This window comes from Stigmatopora argus, chromosome 1 (assembly GCF_051989625.1).
Source record: "Stigmatopora argus isolate UIUO_Sarg chromosome 1, RoL_Sarg_1.0, whole genome shotgun sequence".
Taxonomy (NCBI): Eukaryota; Metazoa; Chordata; class Actinopteri; order Syngnathiformes; family Syngnathidae; genus Stigmatopora; species Stigmatopora argus.
Genome location: NC_135387.1, coordinates 14098269 through 14113764, shown reverse-complemented (window position 1 = coordinate 14113764; position 15496 = coordinate 14098269). Strand labels below are relative to the sequence as shown.

Sequence of the window (15496 nt, the reverse complement as noted above, 5' to 3'; positions counted from 1 at the left end):
TCCTCTCTAACTGTAAGAGTGTATTGTACCAATGTATGTATATTGGTAGACTATAAAAGAGGCGATGCAGTCATTTTCCAATATTTTAAGCAATTTCTTGCCTGGCATTTGTCAAAATGGGAGTACGTATGTTCAGGTTTGAGTGTGTTATATGTCTAATTTTTTTAACTGACGTTCTGGGCACTTTCAAAATAACACTAAAATTAGGGTTACATGCAAAAATAATGATACCAATGTAAAAAATGCCACTTTTAGTTGTCAGCAGCGACTCCCAATAGAGAAAAGAAAAGTGGACACAAATGGAAAATACAGATTTAGCCTACGTGCATTTGTTTGCTTCATATACCGTACATCGGGAATGTCATTTAAATACCATGCCATTCAAAAGTTACAGTCAATTACAGTAAATATATAGGAAACGGCGGCCCGGCAACTTGAGTGGTTAGCGCGTCGGCCTCACAGCTCTGGGGTCCTGGGTTCAAATCCAGGTGATGTCCACCTGTGTGGAGTTTGCATGTTCTCCCCGGGCCTGCGTGGGTTTCCTCCGGGTACTCCGGTTTCCTCCCACATTCCAAAGACATGCATGGTAGGCTGATTGGACACTCTAAATTGTCCCTAGGTATGAATGTGAGAGTGGTTGTCCGTCTCCTGCGATTGGCTGGCCACCGATTCAGGGTGTCCCCTGCCTATGGCCCAGAGTCATCTGGGATTTGCTCCAGCACCCCCTGCGACCATAGTGAGGGTAAAGTGGTTCAGAAAATGAATGAATCAATGTATTTAGGACTTTCCTATAAATACATTCATTCACTTTTACGCTATGGATATGAAAATTAAATGGAAATATGAAACTAAAACCTTGTCCTAAGGATCTCAATGTGTTGATTGAGATTATAATAAGTCATATTAAACCCCTAGAATATTTTTAATGTGATACAGAGCTACAAAAGCTGGTTTTTGAAGTGACAAAACACCTGTTGTGACCCGTTCCGAGCTTTAAGGGCTTTGAGTGGAACTCGATCATCCTCTTGTGGCCAATTTTCTTAAATCAAAGCCCGAGAAAATGTAAGCCTCCATCGCTTTCTTTCGCTTCCTTATGAGAGAAACCCCTTGAAATGCACATTATTCACAAATGTTCACAACTTTAACAAAATTAATAACAGTAATATTACATAATGTACAAATCTGGCAGTGATCACTTACTGTCTTTCCTCCCATTTAAAAATGATAGGACGTTTACCACCATCACTGCTGGCCAATTTTGCCAGTTCTAATTTTAATTGTTGTCATTAAAATGTTGTAACAATAAATTGTAAAAATAAATAATAAATGTTCAAACAATATTCTACAGTATTTTTTTCATCCGCAAGTATAGTCCAACTAAAAAAAAGTGACAATTTTGCGCGCAGAGATGTTGATTAGGTGGTGCTGCCATCTATCGGATAATTTAAGACCTACCAACCTAGCTTTTTATTGAATTCAATTGAATTGAATGCTGTTATTGTCATTATACAAGTATAAAGAGATTTAAAGCTTCCCCACGAAGTGCACAAATAAAAGCAACAAACAAATAATAAAAGCAAACAAATAATAAAAGCAAACAAATAATCAATAAATAAGTAATAAATAAATTAGAAGTCAACAACACAAATAAGTAGGGAAGTGCACAAATAACAACAACAAACAAACACATGGACAGATAAATAATGAATAAATAAGTACTAGTCAACATAATAAATAAGTAGTCAACACAATAAATAAGTAGTAGTCAACATAGATAAGGTGATAAACATGAATAAGTGGTTACATAAATATGTACAAAAAGTGACTAAAGTGGTTAGCGGTCTATGGAGTTTTAGTGCAAGTAAGTGCAAATCCGTCCAAATCCATACTTTCATCCTTTATAACATTTTTACCTCTTTCGCTCGTGAGGACCTTTGACTGGTGTGACCTCTGATGTAAAGACACAAGTATTTCAATTCTATTCACTTGTCCAAATACCATGAGTTCAAGATGGGAGGTTTGTAAATCCGACTGAGTAAAACATTCCTACCCTGACCCACTCAAAGGATTCAGTTTGACACTTGTCACCACACCGGAGGATATTGTGGTTTTTAATCTTGGTGTGCCACCCCAAAATGACCGGCCTAATTTGGCCAGTCCTATGAAAAACATCTCTGAACAAGAGCCCTTCCCTCACACTTGCTTTTCACTATTAGTGAGGTTTGTATAGGTGATAAAGTTAGAAGTCCTATGTAAAATTTTAGAGAATGTGTCACCTGTTATTTATTTTTTTAAATGTGTCAGGCAATGTAAGGTTTTACAAACTAAATGAAGAATCCAAACAGCCACTCTTACCAAATCCACGTCTGTTGATATCCGGATAAAATGAAAGCAGCACCCCATGTAACTTAATATGAAATTTTCCCAACGGATGACAAGGAGGAAAACTGCATCCTTGCTCGTGTTCCTCTCCAATCAAACTTTTTTCTGAAGTAAAACATCCAGTAATGTAAACTTCAGGAAAGGTTCCTCTCCAGTGCTCACAGCTTGGCTGTCTGCCCAACAGGTTTACTGTCACCTAATGAATTTCATCCCCTGGAGCGCCCGACTTTCATTTTGTCGTCACCTGTCAACGTTGTCTGGGAGTGTCCTTCTTGTCTTCAAGAAAAATGACCATGATTCATCTTGTGAGTTGACAAAAACGGACATTTCAAAACAGTTTTGTGTCACTCATCCATGGACCAGCTGGTAGCCTGAAAACAAAAAAATAAAAACTCTGCACAACCTTAACTTTTCTGGAGAGAGGAAGAAATTGCTGTGAGTGTCAAAAGGCTAAAAGAGAGACCGGTCTTGTCGTCTCCAAGCGAAGAGGATGAATGAAAATAGTATTCCTCTGCCTCCTTTTATACTCTCCTCTGTTCCAGAGGCACCACAATACGCTTCAGTCTGAGCACGCGCACGTGTGTTTGAAAAGACTGCTTTCAGAGAAGCACGAATATATTATAGCGCAAACAAAAGGGGGCAGCTTATTGTTTATGAATTACCAGTGCTGTAAAGCCAACAAAGAGCCCCATTTCATTAAAAAAAAAAACGGCATTTTCATTCAAGCTCCATTTGATTACCAGAGCAAAAGAAAATCAGGCCTTCTCAGACATAGAATCCCCCCCACCCCCCTGAGGGATTCATTCTTCCTTCCTGGACCCTTTAAAAGCCACTGAAAAGGTTTCTTTATGGCCTTCTTTGCTGAGCTGACGTCAATCGGGCTTTTAGGAGTCAAGCAATGACACAAAAAATAATTGCCTGGCTATTTTGTACAATAACTTGGGGAAGAGGAGCGTATTTGTCGTGTCTCCTTTCAGGGAGTGCTGGAGAAAATTGCAGTGGCTGGAAATGAATGACATGTTTTCAAAAGGGGACGACAAAGAGAGAACACAATGTTCGACATGCCACCAGAAATTATTAGTGCAGATTTAACACAGTAGACCACCTCTCAGGTGAAGCTTAGTACTTTCAAATGTGAGCGCTATAATAGGTGCTTTTTGGCAGGTAAGTGCTCAAAGAATGTCAACAAGTGCAAGTGGAACACATTTATTTGACATTTATACTTGTTTTCTTTCTTTCTTTTTCTTTATTTACCTATGCGATGAATATTTTGTCCGGACACAAAAGGTAAGCCAATCAATTCCTTCGCTTGCTGTTGTGAAAAGCCTTGACATTTGAGCTTTGCAGGCGACATCTGCAAATTTATATGCCATCCATTGTGCTGGGCTCTCTATCAAAGGCTGTAAAAGGCCTTGTCAATTTAGTCAGGATAACTCAACAAAGACGCCTTTCTCCTCTGTGCCCCTGTTGTTATGGGAACAATGCGCTTCACCGGCGTGGTGCCAATAGCTCCTATCAGCTGCGGTCTTGTGACGTTATTGATCGCATTGATAGCACACGCCTACCATGGAAACCATCAAAGTCTCAGTGATATACACTTTGAGATTTTGCACAACCTAGCAACTATGAACAATGGAGGTGAAGTTCACAATCAACGTTGGAACTGCTGACTCACTGCGGGTGTAGTACTTAAATACAAAAACATTGGAGTACTAAGAAGTTACGTGCAGCATTGGTTCACTTGCACGGTTGTACTTAGTTATGGTGTGAACATCAATGCTTGTCTGTCTTCATGTTCCCTCGATTAACTTGTTAAGTTGATGCTTAAATTGTGACCAGTTTTGTGGTTATTTGTGCATTTCCTTACTTATGTGGACTACTTATTTATTTATTTATTGATGATTTATTTGTCAGTTTGTTTGTTGTTGTTATTTGTGGTGAAAGCTTTAAATCTCATTATACTTGCATTCAATTTAACACTGAAGGGAACAGTGACATCTAGTGGTTAGAGCTATAATTGCAAAAGATGACTGAATCAACAAGTGTTTGTGACATAACATGATTGGTTGCACTGTTGGCTGAAATTGTGAGAAGCTGTCAGATGGATTTGATTAATGTGTTTATTTAAACGTTTCCATGAGGATGTCAAAGCAAATATAGGTAGTTTATTTTGGAACTGTTGACCATGCCAATATTTTTAGACTCATTTTGTGATTGTGTTTTGTTTAAAAAAATGTCCTCTTGTTGTTTAATCTCAGTTGCTTGGTTATTAAACATACCCCCAGACCAAAGAGTTTTTTTAAAATTGTTTTTCTCCCCCTACAGCTAGAACCGGAAGCTGTGTAAGTGTATTCCGGAAAGCCCTAGAGTCTCAAATCGCCTTATGGTTGTTTGGACATCAACGCCTTTCTATGTTGATTGGAATTTGCTTGTGTAAACGGGATAAACACACGAAGACGGAATCGCTGCGGAGTTTTTTGTTATTGTACCGATTACAAATTGCCACGCAAAAAAAGACGCCCGGCTCTCTTTCCAAGACATACTTTCCCCCGGTGAGTTGCTTCACAACGACGAGCTACTCAAGTTTGATGCAATAGCGGAAAACCTCGTGTTCGACGCCTTTCTAAAGTTGAATATTAGTGCGTGAGGTATGAAATGGCACCGGCGGCCGTACGTTTTTCTCTTTGTACACCGAAGCTCGGGTGGTTGACATGGTTTTTTTTTCATCCAAACTTGACGTGCTTACACGGGGCCGTCTTTTGACTCGTCCCGTTATTTAGACTACACCCACTAGCTAGGAAATGTTTGTCTTTCCACGATGAAGTTGTGTTAAATTTACATTATGTTCGGTGGAAGGCCCCGGAGTAAAGCTACAATGGAATTGTCAACGGGGGAAAATGGTTTTTAAGCGGTGTCAGCCGAGAGCTTTTATTCACTACGTATTTCTTTCCATCGCGGTGTACTTTTTCGCATGACATTGAACGCCTCAATTGAGGTGTTTTCGCTTCTTGAGGTACATCATGGCGATATGGCGATATCATGGACTGTGGGAGAAACGCAGATGTACTAATTGCTCATGAACTAAAAGTGTCTCGTCTCTAAGAGTGGACCCAGAAGGCACGTGTTGAAACGCCACGCTCAAACATGTTCTTGCCTAGCACAGTCATCTCCCGTGGTTCCACTTAATGCTACGTGGAACTCGTGTGCTCTGTGACGATTTCTTCTTGTCGCCATGGTGCGTGAACGCAACGCTATAGGGCCTTGGAAGGCAGCAACGCGTCCAACTTTGGACTTTTCCGATTGTCTTTGAACGTTTGATCAATGACCGTTTTTCCTTTTAAGTAGACTTTCAAGACTTTTCCAGTGGCTCCCGTGCATTTAATGTATTTTCCGTTTACGTTGAATCCCTGTATATTCTTCTGGAGACACCTTTGTGCACTCTACCTCTGTCGGGCATGACATGACGCTAGTGAAAATCTGATGTAATGGCAGAAATATTTTTTGTGAAAATATACCAAGTTCTTGAGTGCTCTTCTCCAACAACGTGTTTTGTTTTTGCAGGTTTTGTGAGAAAGTGGTTTCCGTCATCCTGCAACTGGCTGTTTGCTTTGAGAAGCTGCAACAATGCCGAAACCGGTGAGATCAATGAGTGCTTGCATATAAAAAATGTAACCAGTTATGTATTTATTTGCCCAGTGATTGGCTCACGACCAGTCTGGGGTGTAACCAGCCTCTCGCCCGGGGTTAGCACACCCAGATTTTCATTGAGGATAAACGGTATAGTTTGCCATTAAAATTTAGAGGGTTGCCATTGCAGTTGATATCTCAAGACAACTCCATGTTTCAAGTTGTGTAACTGAAAAAGTCTTACGATATCAGATCTTTGAAGATATGTCTGCAACACTGATCAAACTATTTTGAACTTAATAAAAAGTAACAAAAAAAGAAAAAAACTCATAGGCACTGTCTAGCCAAAGTAAAAAAAAAAAGAATAGTGTTTGATTAGGTGAAAGTAAAGACTGTTGTTAAAAAGAACTTTACTATGAGGACTTGTATTTCTTGGAAAATAAGTTAGTATCAGTTATAATGATTTGGTATTAAATACCCTGTTGTTTTAAGTTTGTTAAATTTTAAAATATTTTAAACATTGCAATGCATTAGTGCATCATCTGTTCATCCATTTCTATTTGAACCAGTGGTAAACATTGAGCAGGTCAGCACTGATCTTTCACAAAGCGAGCAGTAAAATGAAGGATAGGAATGATGGAATGAGGTTTTTTTTGCTTGATCTTCAATGGAAGTGGACACTTTTGCTGCTGCTCCCTTTATCCATTTTATCCTGCCCTTGCTCTTAGTATGTCTGTCTTATCAGCTACTATTTGCTTCTCCTCGAACTCAAAATAATAATCCAGATGGATGGCAAGCTGACAGGTGGCCTTGTCTTACCCTTGTTCAACCCTTTTCTTACCTTATATGGTGGCTGTTTTACAATTTCAGTCATACACCTACTTATGAATGCCTCTAAGTACAACATTTTCAGTTTATGAAATTTTATATGCAATTGAGTGACTAGATACGAAAAAGATGTAAGTTACAAAATCTCCCAAAAAGTGCATTTCCTTATCCATTATTTTATTTTGAATTTAATGTCACGAATGCATTGATTCTCACTTTAGAACATTGCTACCCTCTCCTGGGCTCTCATTTCATCGCTCTCATTCTGTCTCATAAAATGACAATTCCATTGGCTGTCTCACAACAATCACTATTAATGTTTCAAGATTCTCTCTTACATACCTGTCCACCTCGACTAAATGCTCCCCTTATTAATGATTGCAATTCCCCTTAAGCGATTAAAAAACGTACAAAGGCAACGCAGCACATATTTTCAGACACGCACAGGGCACAGGTAAAATACGCACATTTTCATATGTTTCATTTATATTAATACATTAATAAATTATTTCCTTATAATTTTCTCTCATTTTTGTGTTTCCTCCCATTTTTCATACAAAATTGGGACGCTTTGACCAATTTTAAAGGGTTTAGTTGATAGTTGTGTGAGGACCGTGGAAGGAATTAGAGAATTTACATATAAAGTACACCTACTTATAAAATGTTCAAGTTACGGAAAAATTTGTGGGACCAATTAATTCCGTAAGTAGCGGTACGACTGTCCTTTGAAGTTTGTGCTTTTTTGTTCCTGAACCTGTCGGTCCTCTTCTGGGAGTGAAAGGCCAAGGTTTTGTTTCCTCATCTTTTCAGCACAGTAGTAGGGGGGCTTTTGACTAGAAATTGCATCCAAAATCAGCACAATGTGGCATTTTATGTTGCTAGTATCGACCTCAGCTATTCTACAGATAGCAACTGAAAAGTGTCATCAACATGACATCCTTGATAGGTCAAATTTAAATCAATTGTATGGTTTAGTGTCGTGGTGGCTTGGTGTGTATACATCCCTGTATCACAGCTACCAAATTTATTACCCATCTGTCCACAGAAAACAGTAGTATAGTAGCAATTTTAGACTGTCTATACGAAGATGATCAACAACAATAACAAAGTGAGCAAGAACTCCCACTGGGCAGTCTGAGGTCAAAAAGTTGGTTGTGTGCACTTTTGGCACTGGTGTGATCACAGACCAGCGAACACTGGTGCGTCAAACACCTGGTCTGATACCTTGTTGAACGTTTGGTACAATGATTGAACAATGTAGAATGTATGGGTTTGTTCTCAAATCCTTGGATTTATGTGAACATTGCTATGTGGAAAGGAACCTCATTAACCAAAAAAATGATGTGAATAAACTCGATAAGAATTGATTTATTTTCTGGCAAGCATATTCTAGCTCCACTTTAAGGTTGCTTTGGCTTCCTCCCTTAAGGCCTCTTCCAAGTAAACAACTGCCAGAGTGTGAAGTGCCGAGGCCACCAGCCATGGAAGTGCAACACTGCTGCCATTGTTAAAGCATAAAATGAATCCCCAATGTCCTCTGATGTGAATGCTACTAAACCCAAACCTGTTAGATATGGTCCCTTGTTTGAATGTCCCGGCCCTTACTGCAGTCGCACCGCTTGTTTCTCCTAAGCAGACAAGGACACAGATCATGTTTGTACTCACGTTGCACTGTGGTTGCAGCCTAGCTTTTTTTTTCCTGAACGGGAAGTGACCTGGTTTTAGTTGCAAGTGTCCTCAAATGCTACAACAGTAATCCCTCGCCATTTTGCGGTTTAATTTTCGCGGCTTCACTACATCACAGATTGTTTTCTGAGGAAATTGTTTTAAATTTTGTATCTTTAAAAAAAAATTAAGTTCAGAAATGTGAATTTGAAAATCCACGCTGAAACTTGTAACCAGAAGCCACTCTTGCTACTAGTACTCAACACTGAAGATTTTGATTTTTTTGTAGGGGTGACCCTACTTTGCGGTTTTTCGATTATCACGGCCATGTCTGGTCCACATTAACCGCGATATTCGAGGGATTACTGTATTGAGATAGAGGCCCCCTATTCCGAAGTGTGAGTCTGTCTGGAACCAGGTATCTAGGTGAGCACAATTCTTGGGAAGTAGAGTCCTGACAGGCTTTTTAGTTTCTAGTTTCTAGTAGGTGTACTTCATGTTTGCTGAAGAGGATGCCTGCTGAAGGCATCAGGGTTTTACACCAATGTCAACATCCTGCATAAGCATAAGTTGTTGAACACAGTAAGGTGTTAAAGGGTTGGCCATAGAATACAGGAAGGTAAATGAATGTGAAAACATTTATTGGATACATTTGCCGCAAAGTTTCAGTCCTTTTATTCTATCAAGTTTCATGATGACCCTTCACCTCATTTACTACACAAACTGACAGGCTTTGTCGGGGGCGGTTCCCTCTGATTATCTTTTTAATCCCTGTGAAATCAACGGAAGTTTTCCACGTACTTCTTTTCATTCATTTCTGCAGAACTCAGTCTACCACTCGTGTCTTTCTATGTAGATGTGACTTTTCTGTTCAATAGCTTGCAGAATGTCCTTCTTTTCCTAGTGGGGGGTTAATCAGGGGGGCAGACAGCTGCTGTGTGCCCAGAAGGTTAGATTAGTGGCCCTACTGATTGAAGTGTGTGTCTGTGTCAAAGGCCTTCCTCAGCAAATCTTTGATAAACAGCTTATAGCAACAAAACCGCTGTACATTTAACAAGGGTCTGTCTGAGGGCGAAGTTGTTTCGGTTACTGAAATGGAAAGGGGGACTAGGTACGGCACATTGTCGGACTTACATGAAGAGTGTCTACATCTATGCAAATCATTGTCACTGTTGGACAAGTATTTTACAGATCATGCCTGTGGTTTCTGCACATCTAATGGTTTGTTCTTGCGCAAAGCCGAGTCACTGGGTGCAACGTTCAGTTTTGTCCGGTGTGCCAGACCGGCAAACTCTTTGAAGAATTCCGTACAAGAGGCTAATCAGTCACCAGTTCAAACAGAAGGTGACAGCAGGCAATGAGACGTCAGAATAGGTTCCTTGGAGACATATTTGATGAACTGTGCTATGTCATTGTTTCGCCCAATCCCAGTGTACAGCACAAGAGGGGATTAACTGACCGTCTGGTCAGCCCAGGATTCCCCTTGGCATACACATACACCCTGTCGGCTTTGATTCGGAATACACGGCCAAAAGGCTGGGTCCTCAATGATGATAAAAGAGTTTGTTGCACCAACATTTCCCTGATTAAACTACAGATCTTTTTAGCCCTCGGGCAAAATCTGGCAGAATGTTTGCGCTTTTGACGCCATCATTCCCGACATCAGTAGAAGAATCTGGACACATTTCAATTGTATTGACAATACATTGAAAATGAGTTTATTATTAAATTTTTCATGCTAGTTTTTTTTGCAACATTCATTATCCTATAAAATCAAGCACTCGCAATACTGCAGTTAGCTTCCTAAATTTGGTGAGTCCTGATTTTCTGGAAGGATGCAAATGCGGGTTGTAATTTGCTGGTAAAGAAGCCAAGAGTTTGCGTGTATTGCGACGGCACGGGGGAAATCCAACAACTCTTCTAGTAGCCACTTCCTTTTGGTTGTCAAGCAATTCACAGAATGTTATGAATGTGATAAATGAAGGAACATCACATTTATCACAACTCAGCGTTTTTTTTTGCTGTTTGGTTGTACTGCCAACAACGTTCATGAGCTTAGAATAGCCAATAGCATCTTTGCACTTGGAGTCCAGCTAACATTGGAATCAGGTCTCCTTGGTTTAGTTTAAGGGACAGATGACACCTTTTTCATGTGTATTTCAGCAGGGAGACTCTTGTGTGATACATTAAAAAAATATAGATATAGATAGAGATAGAGATAGATATAGAGATAGAGATAGATATATAGATATATAGATATATATTTGATCCCATGCTCTGTTAAATTTACAGTCTGTGTGAGTAAAAACAAATGCCACAAAATGGCAGTGCTCATCAGCCCTGTCACTTCCATGTTGGAACATTTTCTCCATTGTCAGAGCTTAAGAAATTCACCATTTGCATATATTGAAATAGACTGAGCATTTATGCTAGGTGATGTCTATCCCTTTTTATAAAGCGGTTTTATTTTTGTTTTTGTCCACTATTAGCTGGCAAACAAAAATAAAATTGTGTAGTCTTCCTTCGATTCTCGTGATTTTGTTTCTGCTATTATTCATTAACTTTTTTAAGTTCCTAAAATTGTGAAAATCCACGCTGAAACTCATAACATTGCTACTAGGACTCAGGACCAAGGGCAAATAAATAAATACAAAAGGTGGTTAGACTAGGGGTGACCCTACTTCGCGATGTTTTGATTATCGCGTCCATGTCTGGTCTACATTAACCGTGATATTCGAGGGATTATTGTATTCTTTCTGGGTGTGCACAATAAAGGTGTTGTCTGTCCCTTTTAAACCCACTGATGATTAAATGGAGGTAGATGCCTGCCTTGCACAGAGCAGACATTCAATGGCTGTTTGTGAAATGTCTTTTTAGATTAATGTCCGTGTGACCACCATGGATGCAGAGTTGGAGTTTGCTATTCAGCCAAACACCACTGGAAAGCAGCTCTTTGATCAGGTCAGAAGATCGATTGTTGTTCCTTTCATACGATTGAAACAAGTGTCATGATCAGATGTTTGTTTCCAAAGGTGGTGAAGACAGTGGGGCTCCGGGAGGTGTGGTTCTTTGGCCTCCAGTATGTGGACAGTAAGGGCTACATCACATGGCTCAAACTTAATAAAAAGGTCAGTGTCCTCCGCACCCCCCAGAAGGTGGTGTCTTAATTCTTGTCACACATTTTATGCTGTTGTTGTCCAGGTGACCCAGCAAGATGTGAAGAAAGAGAACCCACTGCAGTTTAAGTTTCGAGCCAAGTTCTTCCCTGAAGATGTTTCAGAAGAGCTCATCCAGGACATAACTCAGAGACTCTTCTTTCTACAGGTAAGATTCATCAACCTCTCCCTGTGTTGAAACGACCGTCAGAGAAGATGTAGCATCAAGTCCTAATTGTGCCGCCAGGTGAAAGAGGCCATTTTGAACGACGAGAACTATTGTCCGCCCGAAACAGCCGTGTTGCTCGCGTCGTACGCCGTCCAGGCTAAATATGGAGACTACCTCAAGGACGTCCACAAGCCTGGCTACCTTACACATGACCGACTGCTGCCTCAGAGGTTGACGATACTTTTTGAACGTGTCGTTTAATGACGCAGAGAGACCTGGCAGCCCATAAATGAATTAATTGTAATAAATTGTGTGTTTGCGCGTGCAGAGTGCTGGAGCAGCACAAGCTGACCAAGGAGCAGTGGGAAGACAGGATCCAGACTTGGCATGAGGAACACAGAGGAATGCTCAGGTATGTCAGATCAAGAACGGCTTTGCGTCAGACATGTTGTGTCACGTACCACGAGAATGTGTGTTGTGCACTTCTCACCAAAGTATTTCTCCTCACCAGAGAGGATTCCATGATGGAGTATTTGAAAATCGCCCAGGACTTGGAGATGTATGGCGTCAACTACTTTGAAATCAAAAACAAGAAGGGCACGGAGCTGTGGTTGGGCGTGGATGCACTCGGCCTTAACATCTATGAGCATGAAGACAAGTGTGTAGCAAATTTATTATTATATGAATCGAGCAGTTCTTTAAAAAAAAAACTAATACTTTGCTGTCTCTGATATAGGTTGACACCAAAGATTGGCTTCCCATGGAGCGAGATTCGAAACATCTCCTTTAGCGACAAGAAATTTGTCATCAAACCCATTGACAAGAAAGCCCCGGTAAGCGTCCGCGCCACGAATACCGTTTGGGGTTCAAACACGTGCCGAGCAGGTCTTCTCCATCACGTGCAGGACTTTGTGTTTTACGCTCCGCGACTGCGCATCAACAAGCGCATTTTGGCGCTGTGTATGGGCAACCACGAGTTGTATATGAGGAGGAGGAAACCCGACACCATCGAGGTGCAGCAGATGAAGGCTCAAGCTCGTGAAGAGAAACATCACAAGCAGATGGAGAGGTACTTTTGGCTTCTTCTTGAAAAGGTATCAAGTTTTTCCAAGTTGTTCTCCACTGCAGGGCCTATTGGCGCCTCATTCAAACTAAGCTACTGTAAGTCATAGTAAAGTCGCACCGGAAAATAAAGAGAAAACGAGTCGCAGATAAAACCAAACTATGAAAATAAAAGTGGGACTTGGAAAAAGCTTGGCAGAAATGATGGAAGCACCATTCCCAGTGGATGTTTACTGTGCAGAGAAGGGGAAAAAGCAAATCATAGACAGGACAAAACATAACTCATATTTAATGACAACTTTGTGGCTGTAAGAAACACAAAAATAAATCAAGAGGAGCTGCGGTAGGAACTTTTATTTTTTTCGGGAAAATGGGAAAACAATTTGGAATCACTTAATCATGGGGGGAAAAGACTTGGAATGATCAAGCAAAACCTAGTTCATGGACGTAAGGTGACAAAAAGTGATTGGGTTTTTAATTAATCTGGCTTTAACTTTATCCGATTACAGTTGTCAGATTAGTTTTGCATGTTGGTGTCTTGTCATTTTTTCCCCAAACCCCCCCATTAGGTGCTTTATTAGATTTTTTTTTAATTCACCACCATTCAAATGCATCAGGGCTCAGCTGGAGAGCGAGAAGAAGAAACGAGAGGCTGCGGAGAAGGAGAAGGAAAGGATCGAGCGCGAAAAGGACGAGCTCATGGAGAGGCTGAGACAAATTGAAGAGCAGACCGGCCGAGCCCAAAAAGGTAGGGAATTGTTGCCGAGGGCGTTAGCCCCTTTTCCATGTGAGCTCAAAACTTTCGTCTTCGTCTGTTCTCAGAGCTGGAAGAGCAGACCCGTCGGGCCATGGAGCTGGAGCAAGAGAGGAGGAAGGCGCGGGAGGAGGCGCTCAGGTTGGAGAAGGAGAGACAGGCGGCCGAAGAGGCCAAAAACGACCTAGCCCAACAGGCGGCGGACCAGCAGAAGAATCAGGAGCAACTGGTGTGTCTTGACGGCGGCGGAAAAAGTCGCGTGACCTAACGACGACAACGCCATCTGCTCGATTTCAGGCGGCGGAGCTCGCCGAATTCACTGCCAGGATCGCACTCCTGGAAGAAGCCAAGAAGAAGAAGGAAGACGAGGCCACGGATTGGCAACACAAGGTACGGCTCGTCTCCGTCGTCGCGAACGTCCACGCCCATCGGCTTTGCTCCCGTAGGCCATGTCGGCCCAGGAGGACCTGCAGAAGACCAAAGAGGAGCTGAAGACGGCCATCACGGCGCCGCCGCGTGAGCACGACTACCAGGACGAGAACCACGCCGAGGCCAGCGCCGAGCTGTCCAACGAGGGCGTCAGCCACCTAGAGCTGCGCAGCGAGGAAGCCCGCGTCACCGAAGCCCAGAAGAACGAGCGCGTCCAGAAACAGCTTCAGGTACGCCCCACCCAACCCGCTCGCCTCTTCCCAAAAGCAGATGAGGAATTTCCAGCAATGCGACCTCCTGCTTGTTTCCCCCCTTCTTAGACTTTAAGTTCTGAGTTGGCCGAGGCCAGAGACGAAACCAAGAAGACTCAGAATGACGTCCTGCACGCCGAGAACTTGAAGGCGGGCCGGGACAAGTACAAAACCCTCCGTCAGATCCGGCAAGGCAATACCAAGCAGCGCATCGATGAGTTTGAGTCCATGTGAGGAAGAGAAGCTTCCCAATGCCCTCTTTCTCTCTCCCCCTAAATCCCTCCCTCCCCAATGTTTTCCTTAAAACCCGCACGGAAAGCCCTCTCAAGGATAACTGATGCAGCTGCCGCCTTTAAGCCCCACCTCTCTCCCCCTAAACTCAAAATGTTGACCTTTTACTCTTGCCGGCCCGCCAAAATGCTCTCCCGTTGGGACCTCCACCCTGGGTGCGGGAATGACAGTGTCACACCAAAGGGGAACGAACACGCTGGCTTGTTTGGAGCTCAAAATCCTGAAGGCTTCTACATTCATTTTTGATCTCGTGTCTTCAGTTCGATAGGCCTAAGATCTTACTTTTGGTTGCTATTACCGCTAACGTCCGCTTTTTAGTCCACCGTCCCACACTTCGGAACCGAAGCCGCGTGAGGTCACGTGGTGGTGTTTCGTTTAAAAATGTGTTCCAGCAGTATTTTATTTTTTTCCTTTCAAACTGGAGTTCTGGCGGAAACTTGAGTAGATTATTTTCCAATTTTGTCGGGAAAGGAGACGCCCGGGGTGTCGATTGGCGAATGTAGCAAAGACGACAAAGGGAAACTGTTGCACAAATGAGCCCTCCAGCTTGAAAGTGTTATTTGATGGTTGCGTCCCATCCCAGTGTTTTGAAAGCAGCTCCCAAAGGTGTTCCAGGTGTGGTTTCACTCCAAAAGATGGACTTTTCAACTTGGTATGACTGAAGTGAGGAGACTTTAATTTGCAAGATTCACAATGGTGCGTAATTGCATTTCAACCGTTGTGCTTACCTGTTACAAGTAGAGGCATTAAACAAATGCTTTGATTTCGAGGTTAACATGCTCTGCAGCGACAAAGTGCTGTGCACGTTTGAAATACTTTTTTTTTTAAAACGAACAGAACAAAATTGTTGTATTAACAAAATGCATATTTGTTATTTCTTACT

General features: G+C 41.8%; 1 protein-coding gene across 1 annotated transcript; it reads left to right on the top strand.

Moving 5' to 3' along the window:
* Positions 1 to 4724: 4724 nt before the first annotated feature.
* On the top strand, positions 4725 to 15167 carry LOC144073662 (radixin). Its single transcript, XM_077599680.1, has 15 exons — positions 4725 to 4934; positions 5944 to 6018; positions 11380 to 11463; positions 11535 to 11630; positions 11704 to 11826; positions 11905 to 12056; positions 12155 to 12238; positions 12338 to 12484; positions 12563 to 12659; positions 12732 to 12895; positions 13506 to 13636; positions 13711 to 13871; positions 13940 to 14032; positions 14089 to 14301; positions 14392 to 15167. Exons 2-15 carry the CDS (start codon positions 6007 to 6009, stop codon positions 14554 to 14556), a joined length of 1722 nt encoding a protein of 573 aa, XP_077455806.1. The 5' UTR covers positions 4725 to 4934; positions 5944 to 6006; the 3' UTR covers positions 14557 to 15167.
* Positions 15168 to 15496: the final 329 nt, after the last annotated feature.